The sequence below is a fragment of the Gorilla gorilla genome, chromosome 3 (assembly GCF_029281585.2).
Source record: "Gorilla gorilla gorilla isolate KB3781 chromosome 3, NHGRI_mGorGor1-v2.1_pri, whole genome shotgun sequence".
Classification (NCBI taxonomy): Eukaryota; Metazoa; Chordata; class Mammalia; order Primates; family Hominidae; genus Gorilla; species Gorilla gorilla.
The window spans coordinates 211,347,876-211,366,466 of record NC_073227.2 but is presented as its reverse complement, the minus strand read 5'-3'; the positions used below and the strand labels follow the sequence as shown (position 1 = coordinate 211,366,466).

Below are 18,591 nucleotides of genomic sequence, written 5' to 3'. Positions count from 1 at the left end.
TGGGATCTAATTAAACTAAAGAGCTTCTGCACAGCAAAAGAAACTACCATCAGAGTGAACAGGCAACCTACAAAATGGGGGAAAATTTTCGCAACCTACTCATCTGACAAAGGGCTAATATCCAGAATCTACAATGAACTAAAACAAATTTACAAGAAAAAAACAAACAACCCCATCAAAAAGTGGGTGAAGGACATGAACAGACACTTCTCAAAAGAAGACATTTATGCAGCCAAAAACCACATGAAAAAATGCTCATCATCACTGACCATCAGAGAAATGCAAATCAAAACCACAATGAGATACCATCTCACACCAGTTAGAATGGCAATCATTAAAAAGTCAGGAAACAACAGGTGCTGGAGAGGATGTGGAGAAATAGGAACACTTTTACACTGTTGGTGGGATTGTAAACTACTTCAACCATTGTGGAAGTCAGTGTGGTGATTCCTCAGGGATCTAGAACTGGAAATACCATTTGACCCAGCCATCCCATTACTGGGTATATACCCAAAGGACTATAAATCATGCTGCTATAAAGACACATGCACACGTATGTTTACTGTGGCACTACTCACAATAGCAAAGACTTGGAACCAACCCAAATGTCCAACAATGATAGACTGGATTAAGAAAATGTGGCACATATACACCATGGAATACTATGCAGCCATAAAAAATGATGAGTTCATGTCCTTTGTAGGGACATGGATGAAATTGGAAATCATCATTCTCAGTAAACTATCGCAAGAACAAAAAACCAAACACTGCATATTCTCACTCATAGGTGGGAAGTGAACAATGAGATCACATGGACACAGGAAGGGGAATATCACACTCTGGGGACTGTTGTGGGGTGGGGGGAGGGGGGAGGGATAGCATCGGGAGATATAGCTAATGCTAGATGACGAGTTAGTGGGTTCAGCGCACCAGCATGGCACATGTATACATATGTAACTAACCTGCACAAGGTGCACATGTACCCTAAAACTTAAAGTATAATTAAAAAAAAAAAGAGTGCCTCTCTCTACAGCTTCATCAACAGGTTGGATTATCAAATATTGAGGTCAGATATTTGATATTTTATAGGTTAGAACTGATATTTAAGTATCATTTTACTTTGCATGCATCTTAATCTGAGAGACTTGAACTTTTTTTCATATATTTAAAGATAGTTTAACAGGTGCTGGTGAGGCTACAGAGAATGGGGAACACTTCTACACTGCTGGTCGGAATGCAACTTAGTCCAGCCACTGTGGAGAACAGTCTGGGGATTTCTCAAAGAACTAAGAGTTAAACTATCACTCGATCCAGCAATTCCATGACCGCATATATGCCCAAAGGAAAATACGTTGTTTTACCAAAAAGAAACATGAACTTGTATGGGTTGTCCCAGTGCTATTCACAATAGCAAAGACATGGAATCCACCTGGGTGCCCAACAACTTTGGACTAGATAAAGTAAATGTGGTACAAATCCACCACAAAATATATGCAGCTAATAAGAAGAAAGTCACATCCTCTGCAGCAGCACGAATGCAGATGGAGGCCATTATCCTAAGTGAATTAACACTGAAACAGAAAACCAAATACCACATGTTCTCACCTACAAGGGGGAGCTAAACATCGAGTACACGTGGACATAAAGATGAGAAAAACAGACACCACAGAGTAGCAGAGGGAGGATGGAGGAAGAGGGGAAAGAGTTGAAAAACTACATATTAGGTATTATTCTTGCTACCTAGGAGGTGGAATCATTTGTACTCCAAACCTTAGTATCATGCAATATACCTTTGTCTCAAACCTGCACATGTACCCTCTGAACCTATAATGAAATTAGAAAGAAAACCCCAAATATGGTCATTGTAGTCCAGAAGCTAAGATGCGGTATAACTGAATGGTTTATCAATTAGGAATGGATGTAAAAGTAACAATCTCTGTTCTTGATTTTAAGACCAGGTCTATGTGCCACATTTTATCTAGTCTAACGTTGATGGGCATTTGGGTTGGTTCCAAGTCTTTCCTATTGTGAATAGCGCTGCAATAAACATACCTGTGCATGTGTCTTTATAGTAGAATGACTTACAGTCGTTTGGGTATATACCCAGTAATGGGATTGCTGGGTCAAATGGTATTTCTAGTTTTAGATCCTTGAGGAAACACCACACTGTCTTCCACAATGGTTGAACTAATGTACGCTCCCACCAACAGTGTAAAAGCATTCCTATTTCTCCACATCCTCTCCAGCATCTATTGTTTCCTGACTTTTTAATGATTGCCATTCTAACTGGTGTGAGATGGCATCTCATTGTGGTTTTGATTTGCATTTCTTGCAGCCATAAAAAAGAATGAGTTCATGTCCTTTGCAGGGACATGGATGAAGCTGGAAACCATCATTCTTAGCAAACTAACACAAGAACAGAAAACCAAACACCACATGTTCTCACTCATAGGTGGGAGTTGGCCAATGAGAACACATGGACACAGGGAAGGGAACATCACACACCAGGGCCTGTCGGGGGGTGGGAGGCAAGGAGAGGGATAACGTTAGGAGAAATACCTAACGTAGATGATGAGTTGATGGGTGCAGCAAACAACCATGGCACGTGTATACCTGTGTAACAAACCTGTACATTCTGCACATGTATCCCAGAACTTAAAGTATTAAAAAAGACCAGGCCTAATTCAGATAATATGTATGTATGTATGTATGTATGTATATGTGTGTGTGTATATATATACACATATACACACATATATGTATATATGTAAAAGAGTAACATATTTTACTGCATAGATTCCAAACTTTTCTGCCTGCCTCTTTCCCAGGGGAGGGACGCCTACAACTTCTGGTCAAATTTCAGGAGAAATTCTGAATATATTGGTTTCTCCCATGGCGTTGTACACATTAATGCACTTAGCAGTTAAATGAATTGTGAATAAATTAGGGGTAAATTTTACAAATAAATGAAAAATAAAAGTTTTTTGCCTACAACTGTAAAAAAAAAAAGACTGATTCTCCTTATGTATGAACTGTAAGTTTAACTGTTTTGCCCATTTTCCTATTAATATTTTGGGTTTTGTTTTAGAAGTTCCCTATGTGTTAGAAGTACTAGTCTATTATGTGAGTTATAAGTAGTTTCTTCTCACTTATCTTTTAAATTTTCTGATAGTTTTATTATGCATTAAAATTAATTTGATAGTCAATGTTATCCATCTTTACCATATTCATAGATTATAAAAACATTAACTTGTTTTCTTTGAATGTTTGCATAGTTTTTTTGAAAAAAGAGTTATGTCTTGAATTCACGTAGAGATTGTCCTGGCATTTGGTGTAGCAAATAAATTAAATATATCTTTTCCCATATTGCTATCCAATTATCCCACCATCACATTAGTAGGCCTTTCCCCCTGCACTGATTTGAGATACTGTCATTATTATTTACTACTTTTATTATGTGTTTTTAATCTGCTTATAAATTTTCTATTCTACTTTTCCTAGGATAAACACAATTTTGACCCTCTTATCATCTGACTCTCCTTATCTATTAATTCAAGTCACATTTTGACAAACTAGATTCCTTTTTTCTTAGAATATTTAGTGTTCAATTTTATTCTGGCTCAGTGATTCTCCCTGGAAAGAGAAGATATTTGTCAGAATCATTTGTTAAGGTTTTTTTTTTTCAATGTATATTTTCCTTCTATCTTAAATTTTCATCATGCCTTTCTAGGGTGGTAAGGTGGAAGTGTATGAGTACAAGCTTGCACACAGATATACACACTTCCACTCACAAGTACAGTATCCCAAATGAGCATCTGTTAAGATTGGGATGTGTCATATTTCACAAGAATGTTGGGAAAAAATAAAGTTGGAAACTTTTGGCTTTGTTAATATATAGGACTTTAATAGTATCTAATGTTTATTCATGCTTAATATGTCTCAAAGTGGGCTATTTGATTTATATCTATTTTGTCATTTTCCTTCATAATAACCATGCATAATAGGTATAATCTCCTGTTTATAAATGTAGAAACTAAAGCTCATGAAAGCTACGTAATGTGTCCAAAATCATGATTAATAAGAGTCAAAAGAGTTGAACCCAGCTCTTTGTTTTTTACTTTAAAGCCTGTGCTTTTAAACGTTAACCATGGAAAATGACACAGATGGATCCAAGTAATATACTTTGTGCCAACATGATGAGAGCCTGGATCCCTCTAAATTCTTTCTACTGCTTATGAGCAGTTATACCACAGATGTCAAGGACCTAGAAGGCACATTTCACATTGGGAAACTTACTCTTCCACTCACTCCTGATAATGCCCTCATGGATTCTGGGTTGTTATAGTGGTGGGAGGTGAAGTATAAACTCTTACAATGGGAGGCATTTGTTTTTCAACCTCTTAAAAGTTGACATGTATCTCCTTACCACTAAGCATATATTTTTTTAAATTAAGATGTGACAGTTCTTTTTTTATGCTTTTCACAAAATGGGCCAAATAAAATATTTTTTTAATTTGTAAGCTAGGCTATATTTTTTCTCCTTTCTTCTACTAAGGATCACACAGGAAGGAACAGGTGTACACAAATATATTTGTGCCTTTCTTTGTTCTAAGAATTAGCAAAAGAATATTTTGAAAGCATAATAACTTTGTATCTGTATTCCAAAATATAACACACAAGTTGTTGAAAGCTAAATTGAGGCAATGTCTGTGAAAGTTCCTAGACAATTACTAAATTATATGGGAATGGAGGGCACAATTTTCATCAGCTTTACTAAATAACTTACCAACTTCACTATATTTTGTGTCATTATCTGAGATTAATCTCACCGTTATATAGGATCTAAAACTTTACACTAGAATGTGCATCCCACTTTCTCAGCCGTCTTATTGCCATCTTCATGTCTTTGTTCCTCAGTGTTTATATAATTGGGTTCAAGAGAGGGGTGATCACAGAATAAAATACAGCAAGGAATTTATCTAATGACTTGATGGGGAATGGCCAGGCATAAATAAAGACACATGGTCCAAAGAACAAAAGAACTACTGTAATGTGAGCAGTCAAAGTGGACAGAGCTTTGGATGACTTATCTAAAGGGTGATGCTGGATGGTCATTAGGATGATAGTGTATGAGATGATTAGAAGAACAAAAGAACACACAGTGAGCACACCACTGTTAGCAATGACCATAATATCTAGCCTGTAGGTATCTGTACAGGCAAGTTTGATTACCCTAGGAAGGTCACAATAAAAACTATCGACCTCATTGGGACCACAGAAGGGTAAGTGCACAGCGAAGGCCAACTGGCTCACCGAATGGAGAAAGCCAATTCCCCATGCAACAGCCATAATGCCGACACATGCATTGCCACACATAATTGTAGTATAGTGTAGGGGTTTGCATATTGCTATATATCTGTCAAAGCCCATGGCTATGAGGATCACCATCTCACTCCCACCAAAGAAGTGAAGGAGAAATATCTGAACAAGGCAGCCCTTGAAAGAGATGACTTTGCGCTGGCTGAAAAAGTCAGTAATCATCTTGGGGGCTGTGACTGAAGACAGAGACAGATCAATGAGTGAGAGGTTGGCTAGCAGGAAGTACATGGGAGAGTGAAGGTGGGAGTCAGATACCACTGTTATGACAATAATAAGGTTTCCAAACACAATTCCTCCATAGAATACAAAAAACAACATAAATAGGAAGGTCTGGAGTTCCTGAGAATCAGAGAGACCCAGAAAAATGAATTCAGTCACCATAGAGTTATTTGTTTCACTCATTGATTCATTCCAGGAAATAGCCTCTGCAGTTACCTTGAAGAAGAGAAGGAGAAGGAAGTCAGAATTATTATATTCAAATTCAAAGCCTCATTTTATATCATTCTGCTCACTCTTACAGTGACTTTCTATAATCTATTACTTAAAGACATTCAGAATTCAACAACCAAAGATCATAATTTTATCTCGCACTACTTCCCTGGCTATGCCTTATAATTCAGTTATCTCGGCTTCTCAGTGTCTCCATTAATGTTAGGTTTATTCCTAATATAAAATACCGTTATTTATGCTTGTCTCTCTGCCAGATTAAGTCTATGCCATAACTCTATGTTTATCTCCTTTTTCTTTGAACTACAAAACAGTTTGTAGCACACATGTTATTTGGTGATATTAAAGTTCTTAAGAGAAAAAAAATAGGCCAAAATGAAATGAAAGATAAAAAATAGAAAAAAAAGAAAAATAATATCACAAATATAGTACTTAAAAATTAACAGAGGATAAAAGAATAGGGAATTCAAAAGTGAAGTGAGAAAAAGTGAGGAAAATGCAATAAAGTTTAAATGAGAGAAAGTGTGAAGGACTTTCATAGGAGATAAAACTGGTAAGAGATTTTGGAATGCTTTCTAAAGCATTTCTGTTTTATTATAGAGACAAGAACTACTGAAAAATTTTGAATGATTGTTTAATTTAGCTCTGGACTCAATGTGAATTGGAAGGGAGGGAGCTTGGAAATGAAGCCAAGTAATTATTTTAAGCCTAACAATAGGTAATAACTGCAGGTTGTGGTTGTGTGAGCAGGAAAGGGGTGAATGAAGACCTGTAAGATCCCATCGAGCAACGTATTAAAGTAGTTAAGATATGAGCTTGTGTGCTAGGAGGCCTGTGTTCAAATCCTGGGTTATCTACTATGTATCTGAATGACCTTAGACAAGTCACCTAAGTGATTTCAGTCTTACGGCCACATCTGGAAAATATAGGTGATAATAGCACAACTTTATAGAAGTTCTGTGAGGACTGGATACGACCAGGTATATAAATTTTCTAGCAAATAGTAATGGTCAATATATAATAGCCATTATTAAGGTACTGATAACAAAATATTTTTTGGCAAGATGTGGAAAATAAAAAAAGTTATTCCAATGTCTTTAAGTAATTGGGAACATTGTGATGGCTTTAACTCTGATAATAATTATAACAAGCACTAGTATAACAATACTTTACATAGAGATCCCTTTTAGGAGCAGAAATAAATACAGAAAAAGGTAAAGGATAATGATGACTGTCTAGACACAAGGAGGTATTGTTGGGGCATCTTTGTAAGTTGCTATCTGCCAGGTGAGAGACTGAACACTGACTTCTGGGCGTGAGTTGAGAGCCATTTCAATTGTGTATGGAGGAGAGAAAATAAGTACTGTTTCAAGAAGTTTTGCAGTGAAGAGAAGTAACAAAAGGTGTCCTGAAAGTGAGGCATAGCCGTATTAACAATCTTTGGATTAGGTATAAGAGTTAATGGGCAAGTAAGATGTAAAAGAGAGAAGCGGAAATTGATCACTAACATTCCACGGGAGACATGAAGGTATAGAGTTTACACTTGCCATCTTTTTTGGAGGAATACTGTTATTTGTTTTTTGCTGTTTTTTAAATAACAGTAATTCATAGTGCTTGGAAATTCCACTTTTCTCTTTACTACTCTGAATCCCATTTCTTAGTCCTACACACTCAAGCAGCACGTTACTGTTTTTAAAGTCCTATAAAAATTCAGTGATTCTAAATATTTTTAAGAATAAAGAGAAATCTAATAGTGGAATAAATCATGAACACTCACTTCAGTTCTCTTCTGCTTAGCAGGGTAATAAATATAATCATACTAATCATTGACAGTACAAACGATAGGATTTTTATTGTGAGATAATTTCTGTCCTGACTGGTTGGTTGGACTGTTTCTTTTGAATCAAAGTGTGCAATTTAGAATATACCTTAAATATGCATTGACATAAAATTAATTCATTTCATTGATAGGCAAGGACAATCTTGAAGTTATATCTTCACATGAAATATGCCAAGGATGAGGTTGACCCGAGGGTTCTCATCTGTAGCAAAAGACTTTCTATCATGGTTGTTAGTAAGAATTCAGGAATGCTATTCTTTAGCAAAAGGAATTTCTTGCTAACGTAGTTAAGACATCTCTTTCCTGAATTTGTGCTGCTGAGGGGATCCTTCACCACCATAATTCTTTCAAAGCTCATTTCTGACTTTTCAAAAATTATTGAAAAAAATTTAGAAGAATTGTATTTATTCTAAGTTGAACATTAAGTTTAGGCTTATTAAAGGAGTTCTTCAGAATCTTACACACTCATTGTAGCAACCATGAAGAGCCAGCCACTGTTGACAGGTAAAATCTTTCATGCCATAGATTATTCTTGGAATTCAACCATTAGAATTATATATAATATATATATTTATATAATATATAATATATATATTTATATAATATATAAATATATTTATATAATATATATTGTGCATATTTTATATAATAATATATATTATTATATATTATATATATAATATATTATATTTATATAATAAAATATATATTATATTTATATAATATATATTATATTTATATAATATATATTATATTTATATAATATATATTATATTATATAATAAAATATATATTATATTTATATAATATATATTATATTTATATAATAAAATATATATTATATTTATATAATATATATTATATATTATATAATAAAATATATATTATATTTATATTATATATTATATATAATATAAATATAATATATATTATATAATATATAATATGTAATATACATAAATATATATTGTATATATTATATATATATATATATATATATAAAAATACCTTATGTCCTTATAGTAAGTCTCAGTGAGATGGGAGTAGGCATTTGGGTTCTGGCAGAAATTCACAGTGTGATCATGGGAATATCATTTAAAAATCTCTGGGCCTTAGCTTTCCTGTTTTTAAAATGAGTTTATTCTTTCAAAAGCTCTAAAAATCCTCACAACTCTAGCAGTATGATTTGTACCTTTATGTGAAAGAAATGCTCCAAACCAAGTTTCACTGGTATTATAAAAAGGAGGGAAGGAGGTGGGTAAGAAAACACCGGACCTGGGGAAAGATGGGGAAAAGGACTATTAAATGGGGAGAAAAGAACAAATTAGCCCAGAAGAGTGAGGAGGAGGACTCGACAATTGTTGCCAGCATAATACTTATAACAAGGGTTATTCTTGCTAACATTATTCATATTAATTCCTCGAAGTATTTAAGTTAACCATACAGAATCCTTTCATTTTTCCAGAAGGTAAACACAAAATGGAATTATGCAGAATAGATTCCTACTAATAGAACCATCTCATTGTCAATAAAATGCTACAATTTCATTCATTCTTCTAATATATTTGTTTTCTCTTTGTTTCCACCTACCTTCTTCATAACTGGAAGAGACTACAGCAATTTTCACAGAATGAGGAGTACAAATTTCCCTTTATTTGCACTCCCTTGAAGCATAAAAACTGTAAGAGAATAATATGTAGTGAATTGTCCTTTTTAGTAAACCACTTGGTTAATTAAAAGCCCTTTATGAATGGACTAGATGTACCTGAAGAGATCTGGGAATAGCCAGTCTGAGCTTTGTGTACTGAGACTAACTTTTATAGTCTCACAAGTTTTCCCTTGGCCATTAGAGAAAACACACAGAATTTTCCTGAGTGAGAGGACATTGCCACAATTTTTTGGCCTATTTGAATATTTTTGCTATCTCACTGAGTCTAAAGGTGCTTTTTAAAGAATCACAGCAAAACAAATATAATAAAGTTACAAAATTAAAATCCAGATAGGTTAACAAGAGAGTAAGTAATAATGCTTTGATTTTATAAAAAGAGGAATGCTTAGAACTTTTATAATCAACTTGCGGAGAAAATATAGAAAAATTGCTTTGACTAATAAAAAACCTCACTTCTTGTAACTTATTTTATTTTGCATCTTTAATTACCATGCAGTAGTTAAAAGTGAGCTGAGTGAGTCACTACAATTTATGTTTCTTAAAATAGTCATAGAAATACATCCAAGTGATGTCTCAGTTGTGTTCCTTGACCACCAAACTTACCAGGTTTTACCTGAAAGATGTCAATCGTCTTCTTTGTCCTAAGCACCTTAAGTTAAGCACGGGCACATTAAATGTGCTTTTAAGATCTCAATGGAGTCTCTTCTCCAGGAAATAAATCTCTTCCTATACTTTTAGGTTGTAAATGCTTTTTAAGAGTGACTCGAGAAATGCTTTGAAGAAGATTTCAAGGGCAATAGGATTGTGTTGTTAAAAAAGTGTAACATAGACAAATTTTGCATAATACAGAGTATTGGAGTCTATTTTTTTTGGTTATACTTTAAGTTCTAGGGTACATGTGCACAATGTGCAGGTTTGTTACATATGTATACATGTGCCATGTGGGTGTGCTGCACCCATTAACTCGTCATTTAACATTAGGTATATCTCCTAATGCTATCCCTCCCCCTTCCCCCCACCCCACAACAGGCCCCGGTGTGTGATGTTCCCCTTCCTGTGTCCATGTGTTCTCATTGTTCAATTCCCACCTATAAGTGAGAACATTGTACAAAACATATTGACAATCAGCCTGAAAATAATACTTCAGGGTTGTAACAAGCTGTTGACCTTACCATTTATCTAACTTAAAGTACAATTAAAATAAAAATTGTTTCTTCCTTGATTTTGGCATTTACTAATTTATATAAACTCATATTTTATCCATTGGATCCACATAATTTCCATAAGAAAATTAATTTCCAGTGATGCTTATTATCAGCATAAAAATACTGATAAATAAACCTAGGTCATATATATGTGTATGTGCTTATATACAGATATAAAATAACTACATCAAAATTAGAGATAGTCATTGCTGTTAATTAGATACACACATTAGATAGAAATATATACTTTTTATGATTAACAAAAAATGTTGCAACTTTATCTGAAATACAATTCTTAGATTTAATGCATCCTTTTTGCAGATTTTTCAGTTTTTTCAGGCAATACTAAAAATGTGCGCCTTCCATAGTGATCATGGTGATCACAGGAGTCTTGATGGTCCATGGCATTTATCCTGTGCTCTCATCAACCAAATCTGTTATGTCGTCTCCATAGAATTTAAAATATGTTGATTCAGCCTTCTCATTGCAAACTTCATATCTTTGTTCCTTAAAGTGTAGATGGCAGGATTTAAGACAGGGGTGACAACAAAGTTCATGATGGCAAAAAATTTATCCAATGACTTAGTAGGGAAAGGCCACACGTAGAGAAACATGCATGGAGCAAAAAACAAAACCACTACGGTGATGTGAGCTGACGAAGTGAAGAATGCTTTGGATAAATCATTTGAGGAATGTCGTCGGACAGTGACCAGAATAAAAATGTACGATACAATTAAGAAAAAGAAGGTGCCCATAGATATGAATCCACTGTTGGCAGTGACCACAAATTCTAGCCCGTAAGTGTCCATGCATGCAAGTTTAATAACCCGAGGAAAATCACAATAAAAGCTCCCCACATTATTAGGGCCACAGAAGGGTAAATTTATGACAAAAACAAACTGAGACATAGCATGAATCACCCCAATGACCCAAGCTGCTGCTACCAAAAACATGCACATTTTGGGATTCATAATAGTTGGATAGTGGAGAGGCTTGCAGATCGCAGTGTACCTATCATATGCCATGACTATCAGCAGCACCATTTCAACTCCTCCCGTAACATGGATAAAGAACATTTGTATCATACAATTATGGAAGGAAATAACTTTACCATCAGTAAAAAGATCATAGATCAACCTAGGAACTGTGGTAGATGAAAGGCTCAAGTCAATGAGCGATAGGTTGGCCAGCAGAATATACATGGGGGAGTGTAAGTGAGGATCAAAGATCACTGTGAACACAATGAAGAGGTTTCCCAGGATAATTCTCACATAGAATAAAGAGAAGAAGAGAAAAAGGAAAAACTGCACTTCCAAGGATTGTGCAAGTCCAAGTAATACAAATTCTGTTACCAGAGAGTCATTTACTTGGTCCATTGAATCAGATAGAAGGGAAGACTCTGAAGCCACCTGAAAGAAAGGAAGGAATCAACTTAGTGTGACTGAAAATAATGCGTTAAGTGTTAATGATTTAAAATGTATTATTAACAAATCTTTTATTTGATAGTAGATTATTTAAAAACTAGTGGGAACCCAGGGTATAAAAGGTTAATGTAATATGGACAAAGCTGTGCTCAGAGGCAGTCTATTGTTTTAAATGTTCTCAATTGATCAAATACATGAATTTATTAGCATCTTAAGAAACTGGAAAAGAATGCATAAAAACTCAAAAAATTCAAGCCAAAAAAGGTAAAAAACAAAAATAAGGAAATATGAAATCCCAGAAAATGGCAAGATTGTATACCAATATATACAAATAAATGGTTTAAAAAATACAGAATCTTTAAAAATGCAATCAATAATAACATTAAATAAAAATTAGAATACAAATGCATAATTACGGTTAAGGCATCTCTGAAAGCTGTTTCCTACATGTGCCTATAATGATCTACCCCAAACTAACACGTGAATCATACTTGAATTTGAAATGCTGTAGAGACAAAAGGTTGATATCTTCATAGTATAAGAAAGAATTTAAACAGTTTCACAAAATCTCCAAGACCTAATAAATGAACAAATGAAATGAAGAATTAAAATGTAAGCTATACATGTATTTGTATATACCGATATGTGTATGTGTGTGTATGTGTGTCTTAGAAATCAAAGAAATATGATAAAATGTAATACTATTATTTTTCTGTTAAATTAGGAAAAAGTTTTACAGGCCGGGCATGGTGGTTCACGCCTGTTATCTCAGCACTTTGGGAGGCCGAGGAGGGTGGATCACGAGGTCAAGAGATCGAGACCACCCTGTCCAACATGGGGAAACTCCGTCTCTACTAAAAATAACAAAAATTAGCTGGGCATGGTGGTGCATGCCTGTAGTCCCAGCTACTCGGGAGGCTGAGGCAGGAGAATAGCTTGACCCCGGGAGGCGGAGGTTGCAGTGAGCCGAGATTGCACCACTGCACTTCAGCCTGGTGACAGAGGGAGACTCTGTCTCAAAAAAAAAGAAAAAAAAGTTTTACAATTATTATTACCCAAACTGGCTAAGGACCAGAGAAATTGGCACTTTTATACGCTGCTGGAGGGAATATAGACTGATTCAAACCTTAAAGAAAATATTTTGAAATCATGTATCAAGAATTTTAAGTCCATGCCTTTTGGTGCAATAATACTCTTGGAATTCTATTTTTACAGAAGTTTTCAGCATAAAAATATTCATCATACTTTGTTGACAGTGATAAAATCTTGAAACGATTTAAATACCAAACATTAGGTTTAAGTATAGTGTATGTACATGATGGACTGTAATAACAGTTATTAAAATAAATATCAATAGAAGCATTTATAATAACAATGGAAAGACTTTTCTTAAAAATACTGAGAGTAATAATGGTAAACAAATTGCATAGTACAACATGTTAATTAACAGTAGTTGCTTTTGATTTTTCAAAGAGCTTTACAAAGCTCTAAAGCTCTCTTTCTAGATTTTGAAATATCTTTTTGTATACATATTATATATTTTTTTTGACAAAACATCAAATGGCATAGAAAGTTGAAGGAATAAATGGTTTATTAAGAATTTTGAAAACTAGGATTGACTCATAAGAGACTAAACCAACTAAAGAAATGAAGAACTCTACTACTTCCCTCATTTAATCAATCATTTTTATAATGACTAGAATTTTTTCATAGATGGGATTCTCAAGGAGGTATAGTTAAGTAAGTGAAGGGTCTTGATTAAACGTCTTGAACTTTGCATAATGCTACCATGAAATGGAAACCTTTTGAGACATTCCATCCAGGCAGTTGACAAAGCATCTTGCCTGCCTCACTTTGACCAGAGCTGGCCATACTGAACGAATTCTGGTAATCATTAAATAATTATAAGAAAAATTAATGCTCAGGTGCTCTCATCAAGTTCAGAGTGAGTGAGGTTAGTAATGATGAAGTGGGAAATATTAAGAGATACACAATAAATGGTCAAAGAAATGCAATATAGTATAATGGGATAAGAAGAGATAATATTTTGGGAAGAATACAGCAGATGGAGACAAATAGATTTGATTTCTATCTCCACAATATGCATGCATTTTTTTAAACTCTCAGTCAATTTGTGCATGGCTTTCTACCTTCTCTCGTCTAGATATTCTCCTAAATGCTCTTTCCAGCATTTTCTGAATGAAATACATATGGATGGTCCCTGGCTTGTGATAGTTTGACTTATAATTGTTTGACTTTACAATGGTGAGAAAGTGACATGCATTCAGAAGAAACTGTACTTGAGTATAGTAGTCAGTATATTACGTGAGCTATTCAATATTTTATTATAAAATAGGCTTTGTATTAGGTGATCTTATATAAGCTAATGAAAGTGTTCTGAGCACATTTAAGGTAGGCTAGGCTAAACTATGATGTGAGGTACATTAGGAATATTAAATGCATTTTTGACTTATGATGGATTTATCAGGACATAACCCTATTATAAGTCGGAGAGCATCTGTACATTTTTAACTATGTTTTACTATTTTCACTTCATTCATAGTGCTATCCCTGGACTTCTTACCCATATTTGGATCACCCAGATCATAGGGGCTTAAGAACAAAGAATTTTGGGAGAGGAATTGAACCCGGGAAACATTATAGAGTAAATACGATTATCCCTGGGAGGTTTCATGGAAATGTCCTTTACGCTGCTGAGCAGAAGGTGTTTGGTGACTTACTAAGCTCAACACCAATTCATAAATATTTATTTATAAAGAAATGAAGTTGAAGCTGAAGAATCATGTTTACTGCTTAGGATCAAGTGTTTTATCCTGTTAAAACTAAGATACAATATATAAACCAAGCACTCTAGGACTCTCATCATGAAAGTGATATTTCATCTTATAAGAGCAATTCCAAAACAAAAGCAATTAATGTCTGAATTACTTTGTCATATTTGGAGATTCCTATTAATACTGAAATTCATATTGCTACTGAAATGGTGTTTGTCTTGGAGTGTGAGTGATAATTAATTTTCTTAAAGAGGAAAATCCCAAACTACATGAACCTATTAGTCTAAAGACTGAAAAATTCTCTTTATAACATGAACATTTGCCATTTTAAAATAAAACAATCACAATCCAAAATATGAAACTATGGGCGTTCAATATCAGTGTGAAGGAGTCAGAGTCCATAGAATGTTTAAAGAGAGTAAAAAGGAAAGGGAAGAACAAAGATGAATTGGAAAGAATTTGGAGAATAAAAGAAGGGTCAGGGGAAGGAATAAGAAAGAATCCTAAAGAAAAAACAGGATAAAATGATGATCAAAAGAAGCATTGGTGGAACATGGTACATCTTTACTTAGGTTACCTTCAGGCTTAAAGCAATATGTATTGATGCATTATGAACACCTGAGAGAGTAGATTTTACTTGGGTTTTCATACACTGTTTATGTATATTGTCACTGCAAACGTGGAAAGTAAAAGAAAAGCTGTAGGAAATAGTCACTGATGTGGAGAAAAGAGTTTAAGCTTGTGAGTGAATAGGTGTGATAATGAGGTATGGTGGGATTGAATGTATAGTTGGATATCACTGGTAGTGGTTCAGCTAACCGACAGGTGAGTTCTCTTCTAAAAGAATTAGGGAATAAGTCATCAAAATATGCTTTAGCCTCCAGGCAGTATTTTACTTATTCTAATATTTGTAGCTTTTCGTAAATGTAAAATTAAAGTCCATGAGTGCAGGGAAACTTTTTGCATTGTTCAGTGCATAATTACTTGCCTAAAACAGTGCCTGTCTGATAGAAAAAGCTCAAGAAATACTTGATGAATGAGCTTTCTAAAAACAGCATAATAAATTGTTAATATGAGAAATAAAATATTAGCCCCCACAAAAAGAGAGAAATTGCATTTTAAAGTACTCCTTCGCAAGCTTGTACTTGTTGATGAAAACTCAGTTGCATAAAAAGGGAGTATTTAAATAAGTGAAGAAAGTCCTACCCATTCTGTTACAAACATTTGGAATTATTACATTTTATTGTTGAAGAAATCGTGATGACCCAGAGGAGCTTGTCTGGAGGAAAAGACCATGCGTTTGATTTCTCTGCCTTCTTAGGAAACACTGATGACTTTGGAAAGCTTCTAGGAGTTCTTCAGAAGCCAAGTTTCCATAAAGTTTGTCATCTTTCCTATTGGAGATTTAAAATTTGTCAGTCATTTAGGGTCTGGGACACATATCTTCAAACAGGAAATGCAGACTTATATTAAACAAAAAGGATGTTCAGAATTATAGTTTTGTATAGAAGTGGGAAAGAACTTTGAGATTCTACAGGTAGAATGAGAAACAACACAGTGTGGTTAAATGGCTAACAATACATTCAAGAAGTCAGAATCAGAAGGCAGACCTCCTGAATTCCAGTTTAATGATCTTTCTCAATAGTGGTCTATGCTTTCTTAGTAGAAACAGTCTTTAAAAAAATCTAGAAGCATATATGTTTGACAGGATCACTCTAACCTATCGGAAGAACCCTCTTATTCCTTGAGTTCTTATTTTGTTTAAAATAAAATTAGCATTCACTTCCTAAAATATTATTTCTTCTTTTTCACTGGGCATTGCTCTTCCCAATTCCCTTTCTTATTTCTTCAAACAACCTGGAGCAGTTCCATTTTAGAATTCATAGCCATCAGCTCCTCTGTACCCTCCCCTGGGATGAGGCCAAATCTTTCTGAATCTGAGATAGTCTCTCAGCCTATGCATTGGCTGGAGTGTTCCAATGTGGAGGAAGGTAATACCAAAAGAGAGAGAATCACACCAGACTGTGGGAGGTAAAGACTTGAGATTCCCTTCCTCTGGTTTAAAACTAAATCTGGTTTTCAAATAGGATGGGAATAGCTGAGATCAGACATCTCCTTTTCACAGTGGAAAATGAAGTTTATAATGAATTGGAGAGCATGAAAGTTAGAAAACTACACATCTTTAAAGAACTTCATACTAGGGACAAACTGAAATTATAGGGGTTTATATGTGGGATTAGTTTTATAAGACATAATTTAATGATTAAAATTTGAAAATAAGAGATAGTGTGGAAGAAAAAGATAAAATATTTCAGAAAGCAGAAGATTTTGGGCACAAATGTTTTACAGAAGAGAAGAAATTGAAAGGGAGTTCAGAAGGATAGAGAGAAGCAACCACGACAGGGAAAGTTTTGTAATTAAAAGCATCTCTCTTACCTGTCTTTTCAGTCATAGGATGTGCATTTTTAGGAGAAGGAGAAATTCAGATAGCTTAATCTTCATTTATGTAATACCCCAAAGACAAAGCTATATATAAGATTTTTCATATTGGAAAGGAAGCTAATTAGCTGCACAGGAGAGGGGCTCACTGATGCTGCTGAGACAGACAATACCCAGCCCATTATTAGTTTCTCTTGGGGACTAGGTCTCTGAGTCACACAATTTCCCCTTGACAAAGGTATCAAAAGAATTGCCTGCTGATGAAACAGGGAGAAGGAAGGAAGGATTTGAGGTACTACATTGGCTAGTAAAAAAGAATCCCCATTTAGCATGGGTAATCTTAGTGTGTGAATTGTTTGGAATGACTGAGATGAGGGAGTGAAAATATATTCAGGGTGGACAGACATACCTTCACTTATGGCACCATGAATGAAATTTGAAGAAATACATATAAAACATCTGATCTTTAAATACAATGCCTGTAATTGATAACAGGTGAATAAATGGATCCTTCTCCTGTTATCAATTATAACAAATGTTTACCTCTGGATGCCAACCTGTGCTCCCAAACTTTAGTGTGTTGGGGCTGAAGGTTTCTTTGAAAGTTTTTGACCTTTATCCTTCCTGAATTGACTGGCTACAATTAAAATTTGTATTTTTTTGGATCAGTTTTTTCAGAGGTATTGGAAAAACATATACAAATATAAAAGAAAAAAATAGAGTCATTCTGAGTTTCTGTAACAAGAGTGTGTTTCCATGAGGGTGAGGTAATCATTCACAAAACGACCTGTATTGCGCCATTGAGACAAGCCTAGTGGATACCCCTGGAGAAGCTTGGCTTTATTATTGATGTAAGACACAGAAAAACCTAATCTCCAGGTTATCATGGTGGCCTGAAAGTGCAAAGGCTCCAACTTGGTTTACAGTGGCATTTGTTTAGAGCTGTGTTTCATTTTCTCTTGTTCAGAAATGAGGAAAATGATTTTTTCTAGAACAGCAGCAGAATAAGAAATGTTGGTTGATCCCAAATTAATTTTTGAAAAATAGTAACATTCCAAAAATACGTAAGCAAGATAAAAAGTGCAGAATAATGTGGGCAGAAATATTTTTTAAAATTAGGATACACAGTCAGTTACATGGATTATTGTCTACCTAAGATGAGATAAAACAGTTTAGGTGCTTAGGGAAACCACAACTACAGTGACATGAGAGGAAAATCTGTTCTATTGCCCCCACAGAGGTCTCTTCTGCAACACAATGAGCAGTACATAAGTCATTCTGATGTGCCAATGTGCTCCTGTCCTGTGTGCCATTGTTCTAAGTGGGAAACTGGGGTAGCAGGCCGAACAGCGTATTGAAATGAATGAGGGAGAATCTAGGCAGAAATAAGTTG

General features: G+C 34.6%; 1 protein-coding gene and 1 long non-coding RNA gene across 2 annotated transcripts in view; both read right to left on the bottom strand.

Annotated features, from left to right (window-relative positions):
- LOC134758394 (uncharacterized) overlaps positions 1-18,591 on the bottom strand; it is a 61,134-nt gene that overhangs the window by 30,718 nt on the left and 11,825 nt on the right. The window lies entirely within an intron of this gene.
- LOC129532822 (olfactory receptor 4F4) lies at positions 4,921-5,859 on the bottom strand. The gene has a single exon (XM_055384053.1). It carries the CDS (start codon positions 5,779-5,781, stop codon positions 4,921-4,923), a length of 861 nt encoding a protein of 286 aa, XP_055240028.1. The 5' UTR covers positions 5,782-5,859.

What these genes read in the sequence shown, in the direction of transcription:
- LOC129532822 (XM_055384053.1), bottom strand. Translation starts at nt 5,781, where the DNA reads ATGAGTGAAACAAATAACTCTATGGTGACTGAATTCATTTTTCTGGGT.